Below are 22,822 nucleotides of genomic sequence, written 5' to 3' on the forward strand. Positions count from 1 at the left end.
GACACCTTGGAGAAGGAGCTGATAGCCCGGGAGCAGTACTGGCGGTGCCAGGAGCAGGAAGAGCTGCATCTAGCCGAACGCCTGGGGCAGCTGAGTGTCGAGCTGCTCTCCGTCTCTGGCAAAGACGCCCGGAGGCAGGTGAGGCCCAGAGGCCCCACCTCACAGCCCCCCCACCCCACCCCCCCTCCAGGCTGCACAGGCATCTCCTGTAAGTGCGGACCCTTTGTCTCCCCCGCTGACTGCAGAAGTGGGACCTGTCTCAGGGCAGACACCTGGCTCCAGGCCCTAGACTCTGGCCATCCCGGAGAGTCTAAGGGTGGAGGCGGAAGGATAGCCCTGAGACGGCCTAGCCCACGGCTCCTGCCTTGCTTTGTGTTTCCCGTCCTGTGCAGCTGGGGGCTGCTGAGGAGGCCCGGGCAGTGCTGGAGGCCAGGCGCCTGCAGGAGACTGAGAGGCGAGCCAGGGCCCTGAGCACCCAGCGTGGGCCCGAGCGGAGCCTGCTCTCTCAAGGTGGGGCCCAGATCCCAAGAGCAGAAATCTCCCGGGAGTAGGGATGCCTCCCACAGCTGCCTGGTGGGGAGTCCGTCCGTCCCTCTGAACGCTCACCAGCAGGCTCACCTGCCCCACCGGGCTCCGTCCCCATGGAGTCCCATAAACCCTGTCTTTTCTTCTTCTCCCTCTCCCCTAGGGTGGCTGCTCTCACGTGGCCCCTTTCTCTGCCCCTTGCAGCAGACAGAGAGGAGTGGGAGCAGGAGGCACAGATGATGCTAGGCGTGCAGAAAGTTCTGCGAACTTTAGCACAGACAGCAGAGAAGCTTAGGCAGGCGGGCGGCCGGCTGCAGGGCCAGGAGCAGGAGACGTGGCTGCAGCAGCATAGTAGTCCGAGCCCGCATGTCTGGAACCGTCCCTGGAAGGTGAGGCGTGGAGGCTGATAAGCAGACCCACGTGGGAGGAGCACATGCTCCCGGGTTGTCAGTGTGGTTCTTCAGGGCAGCGTGACAGTCAGGAATGAATGGGCCCAAGGGGCAGCAGATAGGTTGGGAGGGGAGTGGGAGGAGAGACGGAAGCTCCCTTTTCATGTGGGCCTTTCACTTCCTGTGCTCTAGGTGGCTGAGCGTCTCTCTGAGGAGTGTCGGGAGGTGGTAAGGCACAGACAGAACTTTCTGGATAGGGCCCTAGGCCTCCTGCAGTACCAGCGGGAGCTGAGCCGCCTCCACCTCTTCCACACCCAGGTACGGCCTTGGACGTGGCCATGGAGATCTGCATGTCCAGTTCAGTGGGGGCTTCGGAGGGTAGTTCCCAAAGCAGCCCCGTGAGAGAGGTGGGAGCCACATGTGGAACCGAGTTCTATTTTGTCCTAGATCATTGCGTCAGGCTCCCCTGCATGTTTGGAGAATTACCCTGGAGACAGATTCTATGGAAAAATCACCCCTTCTCTCAGGGACCCGGCTGCTGCTTGCCCGCTCCTGATCCCCTTCCTAAAGAGCGTCACTGAGGTGCTACAGGGAGCTCAAGGCCGTGGCCCAGGCCTGGGGGACCAGGGGCCTGCAACAGGTAAGGCTGGTCACCAGCACGGCATTCTCTGCTGCCGCCAATGCTGATCATGTTTGATAAGTTCTAAGACGATGGTCAGGGCTCCCAGCTCTCTAACTGTGTGGCCATGGAAGGTTCTTCAGGTAAAACATAGAGAACATAGAGAAACTCATCGTACTCATTTTCTGTTGCTATGTAACAAACTATCTGAAAATTCGATGGCTTAACACTACAAACTGATTATCTCAGTTTGTGCAAGTCAGGAATGTGGTGCCGCTTGGGGGAGCGGGGTGCCTGTGGCTCAGAGTCTCCTACAGGCTCCACCGAGATGTTGGGCTAAGGCTGCTGTCACTTTAAGGTTTGCCTGGGGAATCAATGTCCCGTCCTATGGTTGTTGGCCAGAGACCTCCGTTCTTGCTGACCGTGGACTTCAAGGAGGAGCTCACAGCATGGCAGCCGGCTTCCTTCAGAGCAAGCGAGAAGGGACGAAGGAAAATGGAAGCAACCGTCTTGTTGTATCCTGATCTCATCACCTGTACCATATGCTGCTCATTAGAAATTAGTTACTAGATGCAACCCACTCTCAAGGAGACGGGATGATACAGGGTGTGGATACACATCAGAGGACCTTGGGGCTGTCTTTCCAGCCATCTGTCACATCTGATACTACCTCTGGCTCTTCTTACTTTAGCCACAGCCCTGGGCCCTTACTCCAACAACTGTCTTCTTCTCTGTTCAGATGCAGATAAAGCTGACATCATGTGGACCTCACCACTCCTTTCTACCCTGAAGAAAGTAGACATCTGGTCCCAAGCCCGCAAGGAGGAAGCTGAACTACAGGGACAGATGCGTCACCAGCTAGGTAAGCTCCTTTCCCTGCAGCCCCTTTTGGAGCTATCATGGCGCACTGAAGGCATTTGATGGTGTGACCGCTGGGCACTGGGAATGTCAGAATATGGATCTACCAATCATCCCTTTCTGCCCACCCCCAACCTAAGATTCCCAAGGGCCCTTTCCACTAAGGAATAAGAAATAGGAATCAAAGTCTCACTGCAAAAATAACTTGGCCAATTTCAAAGGGGAAGTCCTAAAGACCTCCATCTTCCCACTGAATACTGAATCTAAATCTCAGGATTTTAATCCCTACTGGCCGGCCACATGTTACAAGGACTTAATAGAAGAGGGTGAGACAAAAGGAGATAGGCTGAGGAGATAACGAATAGGAAGCCCGCACCCCAAAAAGGGACTCCAGATCACTTTCCCAATACCACCCCTTGACAGTGGAACTCAAGCAAGGATCTGGCTGGCCTTGCCCTGAAGATTCACATCTATTTCAACCCACTTACCTGCCAAGTGGAAGAGAATGAAAAGGAAACAATGTGCCTTGCAGTTGACCACAGTGCAGGCCGCTAGCAGTACAATTCCATAATTGTCCTTGAATTTGACCACAGGTCAGCCAACTGTGGCCTACGGGCCACCTCCAGTGAGCTGTTTCTATGTGGCCCACAAGCTAAGCAGAGTTTTCCATTTGTAAGTTATTGGTTGGGTGAGGGGATTCAAAAGAGGAGTGACATTCTTGCAGAGTGCTTTGCACTCTGCTGTGTGCTATTCTCAGACATTGGACACATCAGCTGTTCAATCTTTATAACAACACAGTAAAGTAGGTACTTTTACTCATAGAGAAACTGAAGCATCTGACTAGGTCAAAGAAGTAGTCAGAAATCATGCTGCTAGCAAGGAGTTCAGCTGGAATCCAGTCCCAGAGTCTGTGCCCTTAACCTGCTCACCCATATGAAAAATGACCCAGCACCATAAGGGCAGTGCCTAAAGGGGGATGCAGGCTCTTGTGGTGAGTTCCCAGGAGGACAGATCACTGTGTGTCAGAGAAGCAAGAGAAGGCCCTGAGGGGAAGTGAGACTACACTTCCACCGTGAAGGTGGGACAACTGAATTTGAACCCCAGTTTTGCCTCTCAGCAGGCAAAGCCTCAAATATTTACTTTCTGACCCTTTACAGACAAAGTTTTGTTGACCCCAGAACTTAACCAATTGTAGTATTAATTGGGCGTCCCTTTGGGGGAAACTAAGAAGAGGGTGGGCAGAAAGTGGGTTCTCACCACCACTTCAACCTCTATTGTCTTACAATGGTATTGACTTTATTTATTTTTTTTTAAAGATTTTTATTTATTTATTTGACAGAGAGAGAGATCACAAGTAGGCAGAGAGGCAGGCAGAGAGAGAGAGAGAGAGAGAGGGAAGCAGGCTCCCTGCTGAGCAGAGAGCCCGATGCGGAACTCGATCCCAGGACCCTGAGATCATGACCTGAGCTGAAGGCAGCGGCTTAACCCACTGAGCCACCCAGGCGCCCCTGGTATTGACTTTATAATGTTGAAAGTAATTTTGGGGTACCTGGGTGGGTTAGTCGGTTAAGCATCTGCCTTTGGCTCATGTCATGATCCGGTGGTCCTGGGATCAAGCCCCACATCAGGCTCCCTGCTCCACAGGGAGTCTGTTTCTCCCTCTCCCTCTGTCCCTCCCCCTGCTTGTGCGCACGGTCTCTCTCTCAAATAAATAAATAAAAATCTTTAAAACAAAAAAAGAAAGCAATTTTATATACACTGCCATGTTTATGCCTGGTCACCCAAACTTTAATTCTGTAAGATTGCAAAAGATTATTCACTTCCTATTTTGTTTTTAAGATTTTATTTGTTTATTTGACAGAGAGAGAGAGATCACAAGTAGGCAGAGAGGTAAGCAGAGAGAGAGGGAGAAGTAGGCTCCCCGCAGAGCAGAGAGCCCAATGCGGGGCTCGATCCCAAGACCTGGAGATCACGACCCGAGCTGAAGGCAGAGGCCCAACCCACTGAGCCACCCAGGCGCCCCTCAATTACTTTTTCTAGGTGAGAGAGCTGATGTTCAAAGAAGTTTAGGGTCTTTCCTGGGGTGTCCCAGGACCTGGATCAGAAGCCAGGTCTCTGGCTGCAAGTTCAGCATTGTTTCCTACACCATGCTACCCAAGTTTTTCTCATTGTCTTCTCAAGAATAAAAAGACAACACAGTATGTTTAAAGACCTAAGGCCCATTAGAGAGAATTCTGTGAGGAAGGAAGATTGTGGTGTTAATCCGGCTAATGTTTACTGAGTGCTTCCCCTGGGCCAGACACAGTTCGGAGGACATTACATTTAGTGCTCCAAACAACCCTATGAAATAGTAGAAGAAAATTGTTGCCATCTTTTCCAGATCCTTGGTGTTTTGTTTTGTTTTGGTTTGGTTTTGGTTCAGGCACTTTTGTTCCTATTTACTGATTTGCTTTTTCATGAAAATGGATGGGAGGATCTGAGGCACCGTGCATGTAGATAGCATGGATGGGTGGGTGGATGAATGGGTGGACAGATGGATGGGTGGGTGGGTAGATGGATGGTTGTTTGGATGGGTGTGTGGATGAATGGATGATCGAAGCAATTATACCTTTTCTAAGTTGAATAGTGTTGTTGTTCTTGTTGCTTTTATTAAGAATCGTTACTGGACAGAAAAGTCAGTAAAATCGTTGCTGTTTTCTCTTGATTTCTATAGCCCCCAAAAGCTCTTTGCAGGATGTCCCAAAACCTCAGATAATGCAGAAGGAAGAGCTTATCATTGTGCAACCCACAGATCTTTCTGCCAGGGAGTTTGTGGTTTACCAGTATGGCCTCTCTGTCCTGCACCTCCTCATCCCCCAGCTGCATGTAAGTCTGGGTTCTGGCCTCTCTGTGGAGCAGTCGTCTTGCAGCCAAGAAGGTTAAGGTGACCAGGAAGGAGGCTTTCAGGTGGTGATACGTGTTGGGATTAAGCAGCTGGAATTGGGAATTTACTAGTCTCTCCTATAAAGGGACTGACAGAAGTCACTTTACCAGGGGCGCCTGGGTGGCTCAGTGGGTTAAGCCTCTGCCTTCGGCTCAGGTCATGAACCCAGGGTCCTGGGATTGAGCTCCACATGTGCTCTCTGCTCAGCAGGGAGCCTGCTTACCCCTCCTCTCTCTGCCTGCCTCTCTGCCTACTTGTGATCTCTCTCTCTCTCTCTCTCTCTCTCTCTGTGTCAAATAAATAAATAAAATCTTAAAGACAGAAAGAAGTCAGTTTACCAATCTACAATCTAATCTCTTAACTGACAGTAAGTAGAATCAATTTAGTACTTTATACATGCCATAAAATGTTCTAAACAACTTGCGTGAATGAATTCATTTAATCTTCACAAAAACCCTATGCCATAGATATTATTATTTTTCTCATTTTTTATTCAAGTATAATTAACACAGCGTTCTATTAGTTCAGGTGTACAATCTGATTCAACAATTCTATACATTACTCAGTGCTCATCATGACAAGTGTACTGTCAGTCCCCTTCACCTGTTTCCCCCTCTCTCCTTCCTCTGACAATTGTGAGTTTGTTCTTTGTTTGGTTTTTTGTCTCTCCTTTGTTCATTTGTTTTCTTTCTTAAATTCCACATATGAGTGAAATCATGGTATTTGTCCTTCTTTGCCTGAATTATCTCACTTAGCCTAATACCCTCTAGGTCCTTCCCTGTTTTCACAGATGGCAAGATTTCATTCTTCTTTTTATGACTGATTAATATTCCCTTGTGCATATCTATGTATATATGTATGCCATGTCTCTTTCTTTTTTTTTTATAAACATATATTTTTATCCCCAGGGGTACAGGTCTGTGAATCACCAGGTTTACACACTTCACAGCACTCACCAAAGCACATACCCTCCCCAATGTCCATAATCCCACCCCCTTCTCCCAAACCCCCTCCCCCCAGCAACCCTCAGTTTGTTTTGTGAGATTAAGAGTCACTTATGGTTTGTCTCCCTCCCAATCCCATCTTGTTTCATTTATTCTTCTCCTACCCACTTAAGCCCCCATGTTGCATCACCACTTCCTCATATCAGGGAGATCATATGATAGTTGTCTTTCTCTGCTTGACTTATTTCGCTAAGCATGATACGCTCTAGTTCCATCCATGTTGTCGCAAATGCCATGTCTCTTTCATCCAGTCGTCTCTCTCTCTGACTTCTCCCCTCTCACGCTCGCTCTCTTTCTCATTCTCTCTCTCTCAAATAAATAAATAATCTTTAAAAAAAATACTGTTGGTATTCTCACAGGGATTACACTAAATCTGTATATTACTTTAGGAAATATGAACATTTTAACAATATTGGTTCTTCCAGTCCATAAGCATGGAATATCCTTCCATTTGTTTGTCATCTTCAATTTCACTCATCAGTGTAGTGAAGACTTTATTTATTTTTCAGGGTGAGAGGGAGAGAGAGCACAAGCAGTGGGAGTGTTAGGCTGAGGGAGAAGCAGGCTCCTGGATGAGCAGTGAGACCGATGCAGGGCTCAATCCCAGGATCCTGGAATCATGACCCAAGCCAAAGGCAGATGCTTAACCCACTGAGCCACCCAGGCATCCCTTCTTTCATCAGTGTTTTATAGTTTTAAGAGTTCAGGTCTTTCCCCTCCACAGTTAAATTTATTCCTGGGCATTTTACTATTTTTGGTGCAATTGTAAATGGGACTGTTTCCTTAATTTCTCTTTCTGCTATTTCATTATTCATTATAGAAATACAACTCTGTATATTAACTTTGCATCCTGTGACTTCACTGAATTCATATATCAGTTCTAGTAGTTTTTTGGTGGAGTCTAGGGTTTTCCGTATACAGCATCATGTCACCTACAAATAGTGAAAGTTTTACAAAATTCTTCTTTACCAATTGGGATTATACATCTTTTCCTTGTCTGATTGCTGTGACTAGGGTTTCCAGTGCTATGTTGAATAAAAGTGGTGAGAGTGGACATCCGTGTCTAATTCCCTATCTTACAGGAAAAGCTCCCAGTTTTAACACCATATAATGGTGTTAGTTGTGGGTTTTTCATGTATGGTCTCTACCTACTTTGTTGAAGATTTTTATCATGAATGAATGTTATATTTTGCCAAATGCTTTTTCTGCATCTATTGAGATGATCATATGGTTTTTATTCTTTCTCTTGTTAATATGAGGTATCATGTTGATTGATTTGTGAATATTGAATGATACTTGCACCCCTGGAATAAATCCCACTTGATCATGGTGAGTGATTTTTTTAAATGTATTGTTGGATTCAGTTTGCTAATATTTTGTTGAGGATTTTTGCATCTATGTTCATCAGAGATATTGGCATAGAGTTAAATGGGGGGTTGGTTGTAGTGTCTTTATCTGGTATAAGTATCAGGATAATGCTGGCCTCATAGAATGAATTTGGAAGCTTTCCTTCCTCTTCTGTCTTTTGGGGTAGCTTGAGAATAGGTATTAACAGTTCCTTAAATGTTTGTTAGAATTCACCTGGGAAGCCATCTGGTCCTGGATTTTTGTTTTTTGAGAGTTTTTTTTTTTTTCAATTAATGATTCAATTTTATTGCTAGTAATTTCTCTGTCAAAATTTTCTAATTCTTCCTAATTGCAGTTTTAGAAGGTTATATGTTTCTAAGAATTTACCCATTTCTTTTAGGTCATCCAATTTGTGGGCATATAATTTTTCATAATATTCTCTTATAATGTTTTGTATTTCTATGGTGTTAGTTGTTATTTCTTCTCATTTATTTCTGATTTTATTTATTTGAGTCATCTCCCTCTCTCTCTGTCTTTATGAGTGTGGCTGAAGGTTTATCAATTTTGAAAATTTTCTAATTTGTTCTAATTTTAAGTCCTTATTTTATTTACTTTTACTCTAATATTTATTATTTCTTTACTTTTACTGGCTTTGGGCTTTGTATGTTCTTCTTTTTCAGGCTCCTTTTGTTGTAAGTTTAGGTTGTTTGAGATTCTTCTTGCTTCTTGAATTAGGCCTATATTGCTGTAATTCTCCATCTTACAACTGCTATTGCTGCATCCCAAAGACTTGGGACTATTGTGTTTTCATTTTCATTTGTCTCCGTATGTATTTTTTTTTTAATTTCTTCTTTGATGTGTTGGTTGACCCATTTATTGTTTAGCAACATGTTATTTAACCTTCATGTATTTGTGTTCTTTCTGGATTTTTTCTTGAGATTGATTTCTAGTTTCATACCCTTGTAGTTAGAAAATATTCATGACATGATTTCTGTCTTTTTTAATTTGTTGAGACTTGTTTTGTGTCTTAACATGTGATCTGTACTGGAGAATATTCCATTTGCATGTGAAAAGAATGGGTACTCTGTTTTTGGATAAAATGTTCGGAATGTATCTGTTCGATCTACCTGGTCCAATGTGTCGTTCAAAGCCACTGTTTCCTTGTTGATTTTCTGTCTAGATGATCTACTCATTGATGTAAGTGGGGTGGTAAAGTCCCTACTATTATTGATTTCTTCCTTTATGTCTGTTAATTGTTGCTTCATACATGTGGGTCCTCCCATGTTGGGTGCATAAATATTTACAATTGTTACATCTCCTTGTTGAATTGTTCCTTCTATCATTAGGTAGTACTCTTCTTCGTCTCTTGTTACAGTTTTTGTTTTAAAATCTATTTTGCCGATTATTGATACTTCAGTTTTCTTTTCACTTCCATTTGCATGAAAAATGTTTTTCCATACCTTCACTTTCAATCTGTATCTTTAGGTCAAAGTGAATCTCTCATAGACAGCATATAGCTGGGTCTTATTTTTTTATCCATTCAGTCAGCCCATGTCTTGACTGGTGCAGTTAGTCCATTTATATTCAAAGTAATTATTGTGGGTGTACAAGTAGCTGCATTCCCCTCCTAGGGCCTCTAAACAAAGTGTTTATTAATAAGTATGTACTTTTGCCATTTTGTTATGTGTCTTTATGATTGTTTTGTAGTTCTCCATTCCTTTCTTCTTTTACTCTCTTCCCTTTGGTTTGATGGTTTTCCTTAGTGATATGCTTGGATTTCTTTCTCTTTGTTTTTTGCCTATTATAGGTTTTTGATTTGTGGTTACCATTAGGTTGATATATAATATCCTATCTGTATAGCAATCTTTGTTATGTTGATGGTCACTTAAGTTTGAACCCATTCAAAAAGCCCTAAAATTGGGGTGCTTGGGTGGCTCCATCAGTTAAGCATCTGCCTTCAGCTCAGGTCATGATCTCAGGGTCCTGGGATCCAGCTGCATCAGGCTCCCTGCTCAGTGGGACCCTGCTTCTCCATCTCCCTCTGCCTGCTGACCTACTTACTTGTGATCTCTCTCTTTCTCTGTGTCAGATATATAAATAAAATCCTTAAAAAATTTAAAATAAAAGCACTAAAATTTTAATCCCCTCCACAACATTTTATTTATATTATGCCATACTTTACATCCTTTTATTTTGTGAATTTCTTGACTGGTTTTTATAGATATAATTGATTTTAGTCCCTTTGCGATTTAACTTCTGTACCTGGTTTATAAATGATTAATCTACTTTTATTATGTTTCTACTTACCTATGAATTTTTTTCCTTTCCTAATTCTATTACACCTAAATACAGCCTTTTCTTTACACTTAAAGAATTACCTTTAATGTTTCCCATAAGGCTGGTTTAGTGGTGATGAACTCCTTTTACTATTTTCTGGGAAACTCTTTATCTCTCCTTCTATTCTGAATTATAGCCTTGCTGGATAAAGTATTCTTGGTTGCAGTTTTTTCTTTCCTTTCAGCACTTTGAATATTTCATGCCACTGTCTTCTGGCCGGCAAAGTTGTGCTGAAAAATAAGTTGATAGCTTTATGAGGTTTCCCTTGTGCATAACTATTTTCTTTTCTCTTGCTGCTTTTAAAATTCTCTTTATCCCTACTTCATACCACTTCAATTATTATATGTCTTGGTGTGGACCTCCCTAGATTGATTTTGTTGGGGCTTTCTGTGCCTCCTGGATCTGGACATCTGTTTCCTTCCCCAGATTAGGGAAATTTTCAGCTGTTATTTCTTCTAATAAGTTTTCTGCTCCCTGCTTTCTCTTTTTCTTCTGGGATCCATGTGATAGGAATGTTACTACACTTGATAGTGTTGCTGAGTTCCTTTAACCTACTCTCATTTATTATTATTCTTTTTTGTCCTGTTCAGCTTGGTTATTTTCCATTATTCTCTCACTTCAAGCTCACTGCTCTGTTCTTCTGTATCCTCTAATCTGATGTTAATTCCCTCCAGTGTGCTCTTAATTTTAACTATTGAGCTCTTTATCTCTGATTAGTTCTTTTTTTATATTTTATATCTCCTTGTTGAAGATCTTGCTGAGATCATCATTCTTTCTCAAGACCAGTAAGTATCTTTATGATCATTACTTTGAATTCTTTATCAGGGATATTGCTTATCTTCATTTCACTGAGCTCTTTGCTGTGACTTTGTCCTATTCTTTCATTTGGGACATATTCCTCTGTCTCCTCATTTTGTCCAACTCTTTGTTTCTATGTATTAAGAAAGTCAGCTAAGTCTCCTGTTCTTGAAAGTAGTGGCCATCAATTAAAGTGATCCCTATCATAATACCACCAGCATTTTTCACAGAGCTAGAACAAGCAATCCTAAAATTTGTATGGAACCAAAAACGCCAAAGAAACCTTGAAAAAGAAAAGCAAATCTGGAGATATCACAATTCCAGACTTCAAGTTGTATTACAAAGCTTAGTGATCAAGACAGGATGGTACCGGCACAAAAAAAGATGCATAGATCAATAGAACAGAAGAGAAAAACTGAGAAATTAACCCACAACTATATGGCCAATTAACCTTTGACAAACCAGGAAAGAATATCCACTGAAAAAAGGACAGTCTCTTCAAATGATGTTGGAAAAACTGGGCAGCATCATGCAAAAGAATGAAGCTGGACCACTTTCTTACACCATTCACAGACACAAATTCAAAATGAATGAAAGACCTACATGTGAGACAGGAAACCATCAAAATCCTAGAGGAGAACAAAGACAGTAACCTCTCTGACATTAGCCATAGCAGCATCTTACTAGATATGTCTTCAGCAGCAAGGAGAACAAAAGCAAAAATAAACTATTGGGACTTCATCAAAATAAAAAGCTTCTGCACAGTGAAGGAACCATCAACAAAGCTAAAAGGCAACCTATGGAATAGGAGAAATTATTTGCAAATGACATGTCTGGTAAAGGTTTAGTATCTAAAATATATATAGAACTTATTTAAAACTCAATACTGAAAAAACAAATAACCCAGTTAAAAATGGGCAGAACACATGAACAGTCATTCCTCCAAAGATAATATCCAGATGGCCAACAGACACATGAAAAGATGCTCAACATCACTCATCAAATGAAATGCAAATCAAAATCACAATGAGATATTGTGGTCTCATGCCTGAAAGAATGGTTAATATTAACAACACAGGAAGCAACAGGTGTTGGTGGAGAAAGGGGAACCCTTGTGTAGTGTTGGAGGGAACACAAACTAGAGCAGCCATTCCTGAAAACAGTATGGAGGATCCTTAAAAAGTTAAAAACAGAACTACCTAGGATCCAGAAATTGCACCACTAGGTATTTACCCAAAGTATGCAAATATACTAATTTGAAGAGATACAAACACACCAGTGTTTATAGCAGCACTATCAACAATAGCCAAATTATGGAAAGAGTCCATTTGTCCATCAACTGATGAATCAATACATATATAGATATGTGTGTATACATATACAGACACACACTATATACACATAAACACACACACACACACACACCAATGGAATATTACTAAGCCATGAAAAAGGATGAAATCTTGCCATTTGCAATGACATGACAGAGCTAGAGAGTATTATGCTGAGCAAAATAAGTCAGAGAAAGACAAATACAATAAGATTTCACTCCCATGTAGAACTTCAGAAACAAAACAAATGAACATGGGGGGGAAAGAGAGGCAAACCAAGAAACAGAGTCTTAACTATTGAGAACAAACTGATGGTTACTGGAGGGGAGATGAGCAGGGGATGGGTGAAATAGGTAATGGGCATTAAGGAGGGCACTTATGATGGGCACCGGGTGTTGTATGTAAATGATGAATCACTAAATTCTATACCTGAAACTAATATTACACTGTACATTAACTAACTGGAATTTAAATAAACACTTGGGGAGAAAAAAGAAATTATATCTTAAAATATTACTGGGAAAAAAAGAAAAAGTAGCAGCCATATGAAGAAGAGGCCCAGTAGGGTCTACAGTATAGGCCCTACGGTACAGTGTCCCTGTTCACCAGACCAGATGCACCAGCAGTGTCTCCTTTGTATGTTGTATGTACCCTAATGTTGTGTGGAGACATGTTGCCTTCAGTCCAGTCAGCTGTAACAGCCCACATTGCCTGTTGTGGGCAGGGTTTAGTCTCTACACTATTAAGAAGCCAGTCTAGGGCCACCTCCGGCTCGTAGTTGTATCAGACCGGATGCGTGCCTTCAGCTCATTTGCCAGGGCTGCAGTCACATTGAACTACAGTTGCTTCCCTTGTATTGTCTCCTGAGAGTCTTTCGTTTGTTGGTAGGGCCTCTAGACAGACCAGACATCTGCCCCCAGTCCCTCTGTTGGGGTTGCAGTGACCCTGAACTACAGGGCTTTGTCCTTATTTTGCCCCTTGTGAGTTTTTTGTTGGTAGGCGGGATCTGCAGTCAGATCAGACGTTTGCTTCCTGCCCATCGCTGGGCTGCCATCAAACTGGTACGTGTGGTTATCTTTCCCTCTTGCTAGGGGTTTGTTCCCAACCATGTCTCCAGCTTTCCTACCCTTTTCCGTGTGGCCTCCTCTCTGCGATTAACTGGGAGGAGTCTGTTCTATCAGTCTTCAAGTCATTTTGTGGGTTAGTTACACTGATGTGGCTGTTACCTAAGTGCATCAATGGGGCGAGATGAGCTTAGGATCCTCCTCCTCTGCCATCTTTCCAGGATCCTCTATATTTTTTTTCTCATTTTAAAAGCGAGGTGGGAAAACACAAAATGATTGAGTTAACTTACCCAGATTCTACAACCAAAAGGGTCGTGCGGGATGAGGACCCGGCCATCATGCGCGAGAGCTCCCATGCCTGACTGCCACGCTCTATTTAGAAATGTAATAAATTAATTCTTATAATTAGCATAAATATTAAACACATAAGTACTCTGTGCTTTCCTCTTCTTATCCTATTAAATTTTAAGTTGATATTCTAATGCATTTGCTTCCCATTAATTTGATTGGTGTTCTATAGCTGAGCCACATGAAAACTGTTGAGCAAGACGATGGGTTTCAGTTTGGGTTTTATTTGTTTCTTATTCTTTTCAGGCTCCTGAAATCACCCTGCAGATTGCCTCTCATCTTCCAGCAATGGATGCCTCAGAGAATGCCTTCCAAGGCTCCTTCTTCTATCAGGTGCTGCAAATTCGGTCCCAGAGGAGGGTTTGTAAAATTCTAGGGTCTAAAAATAAGCAAAAACACCAAATGTTATAAAACGTTTTTCTCTCTCAAATCCTGACATTCTTTATCCCCCTCGGTAATAAGTCATTTAGTAAGACATAATAAATGTCACCATGTAAAAGCTTTCTCCAATTAGTGAAATGAATATGTCCTGGCCCAGAGAATCATGATGGCTTTGTGCCTGTTAATGAATCTCTGTCATCAGAGTCGATGATTCCAGACTGGTGTTTCCCATAAAAGAGTGTTGGTCCCTGCATCAGCAAATCCTGCACCGTCAGCATCTTTCCGCAGAAAGGGATTGAAATTGTTCCTGTTCTTGCAGTTCCTCGAATAGATAGGATTAGCAGGGCCTTGGTGGCAGCCCAAAGCCGGTGGACACAGGCCTTAAACATTGTGAACAGTCCATTGGTAAACCGTGATTTGAGAGGGGCACGGCTAACCAGTGCTGGAGGACTAGGAAACAGTTCACACTTGACGAGTTGGTTATTAGGGGATTTCGTCACACCAGAAATTACTCATATGTTGTACCCTCCAGGCATCCTTTCACTCAATCCTCAAAGCAATCTATGAAGAAGACAAGAATTTACTCCCATTTTACTGACAGGAATACCAACTCAGGATTCATTGAGTACTGTGTGTCAGGCACTTGGCCGTGGGCCACGCCTTATGTCATTCAGAGCTTACAGCACCCCAACCCGGGGGGTGGGTGCTCTTAGGAGATGGAGGCCCATTGAGGTCAAGTGACTTTCCCAAGATCACAGCGTTAGCAAGAGTTTAAACTCAAGTTAAGATGTATTTGAACGCCAACCTCATTTTTTAACCGCTGTTCTGTGTCGCCACCCAGAGTTCATTCCAGGGACAGATCTCAGACGATCTGACTCCAAATTAACTAATATTTTCCACTCCAACCTACTGCCTGAACAAGGGAGTTATTTCAAGTCCATTAGACAAGACGGAATAATGGAGAACATGATTCCAATAAAGACATGAAAGACAAAGAAAGAGCGCCCTATAAGGCACTGATTCTCAAACTGTGGTCCTCGGACCTCCTGGGTCAACCACCTGGGAAGATTGGTAAAAATGGAAATACCGAGGACTCTCCTAAACCAGCCCATAGAACTGGACATGCTGAGATGGCCCCCAGGAACAGAATCACTCCCTTGTGATGTTTATCCACAGATACAGTTTGAGAACCACTGCTTAAGGAAAGAGTGATCAGAGGACATCGATTAAAAAACAGTTGCATGAGTAACTTCGCTCTGAATTTCTAGTAGTTTATTTTCTGTACCACGGGGGTAGCAAAAGCTGGAGAGACAGTGGGGAACATGATTTATTCAGGGAGTTGAACTAAAGCAATCGTTTTTCCCTCTACATCTGAATCTTTCCTTCAGTAAATTTCCATTAGCCCCGGGGAGTCTCTGACTTTATGATTCCAAAATTATTTTAGACCACATAAAACTAGGAAGAGAAAGAGGTAGTGGAAACTTTCCCTGAAGTTGCCATCTCTGTGTTTGGGTACCTCCTCTACCTAGAGCATTGGAAACACACTGTTTGTTGGGAGAGAGTCTTTGGCGTCTGTGGGAAGTTTCATTCTGCTGCTGATCCATTGCTTGGCCCACGTCGTCGCCGAGGACTTCCGCCAGGACACAAACCCTGCCTTTCTGAGGTCATTTTACAAGGTATTTATAAAATGCACAGGGCTCTTAGCTTCTTTCCCAGAATAACCAATTCTTTAAGCCGTGCAACATTTCAAATCTCCTTAGGTCCCATTGTTGGCCTCTGGTTCCTACTGCCTGGCCAGGAAGAAGGTTTTCCTGGTCGAATTTCCTGTGGCAGCATATAACAAAATGCACGCAGCACTCTGTAGGGATTCAGAGAGAAGTGGTCTTCCTATGAGAATGGCATCCCAGTACGTCCTTGTCATTGCATAAGGCTCACCAGAATTGGGAATGACTGTCCTAACCCGTGCTAAGGGCTAGGAAAGAGGATCCAAACAGAGCCCCATTTTTCTTTCAACTGTAATTTTGAAGCTTTAATAGCAGTTACCTAGAACGGAACTGATGTGGCCCCCTCGCCGTTTCCTTGACCAGGGCCTGCGGGCTTATTTCGGGGAAGCATTCTCTACCGCTCTGCGAATGTCCGCTGTCTCCTGGGACAGTAAGCTTGACCAAAGCATGAGCGCTGCTCTGTTAGATGAGCAGCCCATCTCTGAAGGAGGAAGAGATCTGCTCTCTACGCTCCTTGAAAGGAAGTGTGAGTCTCACTTGGAGCCAGAGTCATCAGAAGAGGTAACTAATCTTAACTGGTGTCGCATGTGTCTGTTAAAAATTGACGTCTTCACAGATATTCCTGGCCTCCCCAGGAGGTACGCTGCCCTGACACTCAGCCTGCTTCTCAAACTGCTTATGACAATATGCTCTTCAATCCTGTATTCTACAAGGCAGACAGTGGGGACCCGGCTCTCTGATTATGGGGATTATAAACTGGGCTCCCTAGTTTTTTAACTCATGCCCCACTAACATATTATCAATATGCAGAATGCCATCTATAAAATTCACGGTGACTCAGTAATTAAATTTAGATGCCCTGGGTAGTAGCCTGTTTATTGAACTGCAGTGTGTTGTTTCCTGTGCAAGCCTGACAAGGATATTCTTAATATTGTGTTATTTAAAGCACCTTTATGAGAATACTATCATCCAGCTTTTTAACTATTAAAAGTGTCTGTGATCTTAAAATTGTCATCATCCATTAAAGATCAATTCATTCCTGAGTTACAAACACGAACACCTTCTCTCCCATGAGTTAAATAAGACTTTATACATTTCAAAGCACTTTTATGTATATATGACCTCATTCGTTCCAACCAGGGATCCTGGAGAATAGGGAGGATGCATCTTTTTTTTTTTTTTTTGGTAGCATACATATTTTTAGTCACATTTTGTATTTAAGGAGAAAATAAGTGATCTTCCCCAAATCATGAAGCTATTTGTCATGGCAGATCTGAGATCAGATTCTAGATCTCCCAAGTAAGGCTCCGTAAACACCTGTCTGTGACCACATCTCCACTAGTTACCGAGTGAGAGGTTTATTTCACAGTCGCTGACAGTGATGGCAATGGTGGTCATCCAGACTCCAGAATGAGTCGTACCCCAGCCCCCGTAGACCCCAGAGGATGCACAGTCCCTTCTCCTCCTCTGACAGCAGCGTTGGACACATCCGCGCACTTCCTCCTGCTCGGTTCAGTCTTTATTTGGCTTCCAGGACACCAGCGTCCCTAGTTCCCTCCTACCTGTGTGGCTGTTCCTTCTCCACCTCCTGTACTGATCTGCCTTTTCTCCCGGGCCTCTTCATGTAGGAGGGCCAGGGTTCAGTCTTGTCCTCGTCTCTTCTCTGGCTATATCTGCTCCCCTTGGGCATCTCGTCCCATCTTCTAGCTTAAACCCTATCCGTATGTCAGGGACCCTCAAATTTTTATCTCCAGCCCCACCCAGCCCTGTAACTGAACCATGTCCTCACGTGCTTACCAGACACCTCCACTCATAGGTGTAAGAAGCTTCACAAACTCAACACACCCCAAACCCATCTGTCCAAACCTCCTCTACGCGAAACCTTTCCCATCTCAATGGATGGCAACTGTACTCTTCTGGTCTTTTAAGCCAAAGTCATCTTTGAAGCCTGTTGCAAACACCCCATAACCAACCCATCAGGAAACACTCCTTTCAGAGAAGATCCATAATACAACCATGTCTCTGGCTTACGGTGCCAGCAGCCTGGTGCTGGCACACATTGCCTCACCTGGATTCCTGTAACACTTACTAACTGGCCCTCGATTCTGACCTTGTCTCTCCTCAGTCTGTTCTCTGCTCGCTGGTCACAGTGATCCTCTAACAATGAAAAATTCAAAACCATGCTGTGGCTCCTCATGTCCCTTAGAGTCAAAGCCAAGGAAGCCAAGGCTCCTTGTCTCCCACCCCTCACCAGCCACTCTTCCCTCGGTCACTCGCCCCCAACCACGTTTTCCTCCTTGCTGGTCTTCAGACACACTCGGGGCTCTCCCCTCTGCCTGCAATGGCAATGGTTCTCAACCAGGAGCAATATTCACTCCCACAGGACACGAGGCAATGTTCTCAGACATTTTTAATCATCCCGCTCCAAGGAGGGGGCTGCTGCTGGTAACCAGTGGTTAGAAACTAGATGGCTCCGCACAGCCTACAATGCCTAGGCAGCCCCCACAACAAAATACTCTCCACCCCAGAATGTCAGTGGTGCTGAGGTTGAGAAACCCTTGTCTAACAAGTTAGAGCATGTCCAGCTCCCTTACCTCCTCCATGTCTTTGTCCAAGTGTCACCTCCTCCCTGAGGTCTGCCCGGACTAGGCCATCTCATTCGCAACCCTCTTTTCTCCTGTTCAGCTTTTCCTTACTCTGCGTTACTTTTCTGTCTCCCGTAGGACTTCCTAACCTACTGTGTAACTTAGTCACTCACGCTTGTGTGTTACTTTCCCTCCCCTAATAGAACATCAGCTCCACGAGGACAGAGATGTTTGTCTGTTCTGTTTCCTGTGGTAGCCCCCAGGCCAGGCTCATCAGTAGGCTCTCAGCGCATTTACCACATTAATGAACAGGTGTGTGTGGACCCTGACATTATCATATACTGAAATATTCCAGGCTCCCAGAGGGAACTACAAGGCAGGTCAGAGCAAATGTTTATCACATGCTTGCCATGTGCCAGCCGTCCTGCTGAGACTTTTACATGCATCATCTCATTTCATCTTCTCTAGGCACTTAAAAGCTAGATGCTACTTTTATTCCTAACTTACAAGTGAAAAAATTGACGCTTGGAAGTGTTAAAAGCTTGCCTAAGACAGAGGCAGCTGTGGAGCGGGAATGCTGGTCCTCTGTCAGCCACCATCTGTAGAGAGGTCTTGCTTTGATTTTAAAGACAAAATTCTATGTACTATGCTCAGGTCCAGTCTAGGAAGATCCAGGAGTGCTTAAAAGAAATGGGAGCAAAGGTATTAACTGTGCCCTCCATGCTCTCCACAGTATATTAAGAGAAACATGGATCTTCTCCTCTTCACCAATATGGAACATTTTCTAAAATCCCTCCTCACTGCAGAACAACCGATCCCAAGAAAACCAAGAGAACAGTGTGGAGACGAAGAGAAGGTGAGATGCTTTTATGATCTAGGGCATGAAGACTGTGCTGTGCTATACACCTTGAAACATTCATGAGCTTGGAGCCCCCTTGGCAATTAAACATGCCAGCAGAACAAAGACTGGAAATCAATGGTGGCAAGGAAAGCTACATCATCTGTCACTTTAAGAGTTCTTCCAGGAGGGGAGATGGCAGATCTTGAATCTCAGAGTTAGAGAGGAAGAGATCACAGAGTTTATCTCTCTGCCTTCGGGCAGGTAAAGCATTAACCCAAAGAGTAGGAACTGAGACTCCACCAAGCCCCCAGTCACCCAGCTGGGAGAGGGCAAGTAGTAACTAGAACTGGGTCCCTTGCCTTCTCCTTCAGGGTTTCTTTCATTATGATACCTCCTGCTGTTGTATAAAACGTTTTTTGTTTTTTATCATAGCATATAAAATGTTATAACGTTAGGGACGCCTGGGTGACTGTCGGTAGAGCATGTAACTCTTGATCTCAGGGTCGGGAGGTCAAACCCCACATTGGGCATGTAGCCTACTAAAAAAAAAAAAAATTATATCTTTAAAAGCCAACAAATATTTTGGCTCCAGATGACCAACACTAATATTTTATAAAGTATATAGATAATTAGCAAAGAGAAAAAACCCAAATACCTTCATTTTTCTCATGCAGAGTGGTGACCTTGCATGCCAAGATCCAGATCAGCAACTAGCACCGGGAGAAATAACTGAACACTGACTTCAGCCTGGGCCCCAGTCCACTTTATGTAATGTTATCACCCATGTCTGGGCTGGAAACTACCTTTAAAACTTTATTAAAATACAACACAGCTTTTAAAAGCACACATATCATAAATGCACTCCCCACAAGTCATCTAAAGTGAACGTTTCCATGTAAGCCACATCAAGAAAGACAACGTCACCAGCTTCCCGGACGCCCCCCACGTCCCGCCCCTCAGTCGTCAGCCTCCCGGGAATAACCACTGACCTGACTTCAGACATCATGAGCTGTTTCTGAATATTCACAAACTCTACATGAATAGAATCACAAATATTGGATTACTTTTTTTTTTTTTTGCTTTTGCTCAGCATCGTTTGTGAGGTGTGCCCAGATTGTCGCATGTAGTTGTGATTTGCTGATGGTCTTTGCTATAAATCATTCCATTGTGTGGAAATATCCACATGCAGTCTTTCACTACTGATGTGCTTGTGGGTATTTTCCAGTTTGGGGTTCTTACGAGTAGCCTTGTGCACCTTTTGGTCACTGTATGTGACTGCACCCAACAGGCATTACCTAGAACTGGAAATTCTGGATCTTAAGGGCTGGACATTTCCCTCCTTAGCAGATAGTACCAACGGGACTTCCAAAGTGGTTTATGCATATGCACTGCCGCCAGAAGTGGGTAAGAGTTCTCTGGTCACTCTCTGCTTTTATCAGCACTTAGTATGTTCCATCTTTTTTATTTTGTGCACTCTTCTGGGTACATGGTTTTAACTTACACTTTCCTGATGGCCCTGAAACTGGACACCATCCATACGTTTGTACACCATTTCAGTGTCTTCTCTTGAGAAATGCCAGTCAAGTGTTTAGCCCATTTTCCACTGGATTCCCTATTTAATTGCCTTGTAGGAATTCTTTATTCTGCAACTATTTTTCCTCATTTTCAGATTTTTTTTCATGAACATAACTACAGGTAATATTATCTACAGGTAATATTTCTTTTTCTGCTTTATTTTTTGATCTAGAAAGAAAATGGTGATCGTATTTCAGTCTGTATGTTTAAAAGATGTTAAATGTGGAAATATGATACCTAATAAGGTTAATAAGAGAATTTTTAAAATTCTGTAACATTGATGTGCCCATCACATAAATGTATACTCTAACCTCGGGTGCGTATATAACATAACAGACGTTAATATTTGGCGCAGAGGGTAACATGCATTCAATGGGACTAAAAGATGATTAGACCACTCATTTTATTAAAACATTCATTATTTAGAGATATTAACTAAACCTCTTTCTAGAAATGTAAATCTGTATACACTGTCCTTTATCAGGCTGATTAACTTATCTGAAATTGTCTGCCACTGAGTCACACAAAGTAGTTGGATGTTTTTACACAATATTTGGTGATCTGGAATGAGACTTTAGAGATGTGGCCGTAAGACACAGGCCGTGGGGCCTTCACAGAATTCACTGTAGAAGCTCTGGTTGGAACATCTCTGACAGATACACAGCCGTCTGAAACAAGTTTGAGTGCTGGTCAGGAGAGACAAAACCGCCCCATGCATTCAGTGGAAGCCAAAACATTTTTCTTCAAATACAAACTTCAAATCAGAAGCCAGCTCAAGTGACAAACCCAAGGCCAGCAAGTCAAGCTGCTTCTTATATGGAGAATTTTCTGTACTATACCCCAAAATGAGTAACAGAAGGGATTTTTCTTTGTTACATAAAGATTTCCATTGAGTCTTTCGAGCAAAGCAACAAAGACAGGCAAGGCAAGGAAACCTGACAAATGCTACGTGTATGGGTGATGAATGACAACTAGTTAGGGAATTCTGTATCCCCCTCACATGCAGAAGTTTCAGCTCCAGACATATTTGGTCATAATGATGAAGTGTCCATACTCGACTGAGGATTCCACTTGAAATCTAACCAAAATACTGATGCTCAATTACATTAGGGAAGTTAAATTATAACTAAAAACACTGGATGACTGTGAAGATTAAAAGATTTACAATTCAGGTTTAACAACGAGCTTTAAATCCAGTCATGAGGAGATCGTCTCAGATTTGGTTCACTACACCTGGCATCTTATGCAGGAACTCGGTCCTCATTTCTTTGCTGCTAAAGGTTGATCTTCCCTTTGTTTTAATCACTCAGTTTATTTTTTAAAAGACTTTATTTATTTATTCGACAGAGAGAGAAAGAGAGCACAAGTAGGCAGAGAGGCAGCCAGCGAAGGCAGGGGAAGCAGGCTCCCTACCTAGCAGAGAGCCAGGTGTGGGGCTCGATCACAGGACCCTAAGATCATGACCTGAGCCAAAGGCAGAGGCTTAACCCACTGAGTCACCCAAGCATCCCTTAATCACTCCGTTTAAGATATTAGCCATCAGGCAAAATAAATACCAAATTTGTCAGCCTTAAAACTGCTTCATTAGTTACTAGTTCAATTAAAACTCTCTGCTCCCTTCCTAGCACATGTAGTTGCCCTAAGAATGGACTGTGAGACACCCGTTCTCTTGTCTCTTCCATGAACTGGGAACTCATAAACGAAAAACACCCCCCAAATCAAAGCAGAGTAACTTCATAAGATCAAAGACTTCTCCAGTTCTTTGAGAAGAAGGTAAATCTTAGTTAGGTACGATGTATGCTGAGTGTGTATCCTCAAGAACTTAAGCTATTCACATAGATTATGAGACAGTTTCCCAAAGAGCAGAGTGAAATTAATTAAGCCAGACACATAAGACTATTTAGAGCCATTAGATCAAAAATCCACCTCTGAGAGAGGTGGCAAAGGAAAAGTCATGCAGAAATTAAACATCTTTCTTCTGTGTCCCTCATTCTGAGTGAGGCACCTGCCAAAACATGATCCTATTAGCTTCCTGACTGACTTCTTGAGCTTTCCTCCTGACCCCATTATTAATATACTAATAGCTGCAGGTAAGCAAGTAAGCAAGCGCTCTTTAATGGCAATGCCACAGAATACAAGGCAGAGATCATGATCTCTTTTCTATTGCATTTTG

General features: G+C 43.2%; 1 protein-coding gene across 1 annotated transcript; it reads left to right on the forward strand.

The window, feature by feature from the left end:
• Positions 1 to 712: 712 nt before the first annotated feature.
• LOC101673654 lies at positions 713 to 20,270 on the forward strand. Its single transcript, XM_013054818.2, has 10 exons — positions 713 to 914; positions 1,107 to 1,232; positions 1,362 to 1,554; positions 2,273 to 2,395; positions 5,105 to 5,256; positions 13,790 to 13,876; positions 15,454 to 15,600; positions 16,012 to 16,209; positions 18,967 to 19,089; positions 19,749 to 20,270. Exons 1-10 carry the CDS (start codon positions 762 to 764, stop codon positions 19,812 to 19,814), a joined length of 1,368 nt encoding a protein of 455 aa, XP_012910272.2. The 5' UTR covers positions 713 to 761; the 3' UTR covers positions 19,815 to 20,270.
• The last annotated feature ends 2,552 nt before the right edge of the window (positions 20,271 to 22,822 follow it).

This window comes from Mustela putorius, unplaced genomic scaffold (genome assembly GCF_011764305.1).
Source record: "Mustela putorius furo isolate JIRA1106 unplaced genomic scaffold, ASM1176430v1.1 tig00000198_pilon_pilon_pilon, whole genome shotgun sequence".
Classification (NCBI taxonomy): domain Eukaryota; kingdom Metazoa; phylum Chordata; class Mammalia; order Carnivora; family Mustelidae; genus Mustela; species Mustela putorius.

Coding starts and splice junctions, on each gene's coding strand:
- LOC101673654 (XM_013054818.2), top strand. CDS start 762: ATGATGCTAGGCGTGCAGAAAGTTCTGCGAACTTTAGCACAGACAGCA. Junction 915..1,106: donor TCTGGAACCGTCCCTGGAAG/GTGAGGCGTGGA, acceptor CCTGTGCTCTAG/GTGGCTGAGCGTCTCTCTGA. Junction 1,555..2,272: donor GGACCAGGGGCCTGCAACAG/GTAAGGCTGGTC, acceptor TTCTCTGTTCAG/ATGCAGATAAAGCTGACATC.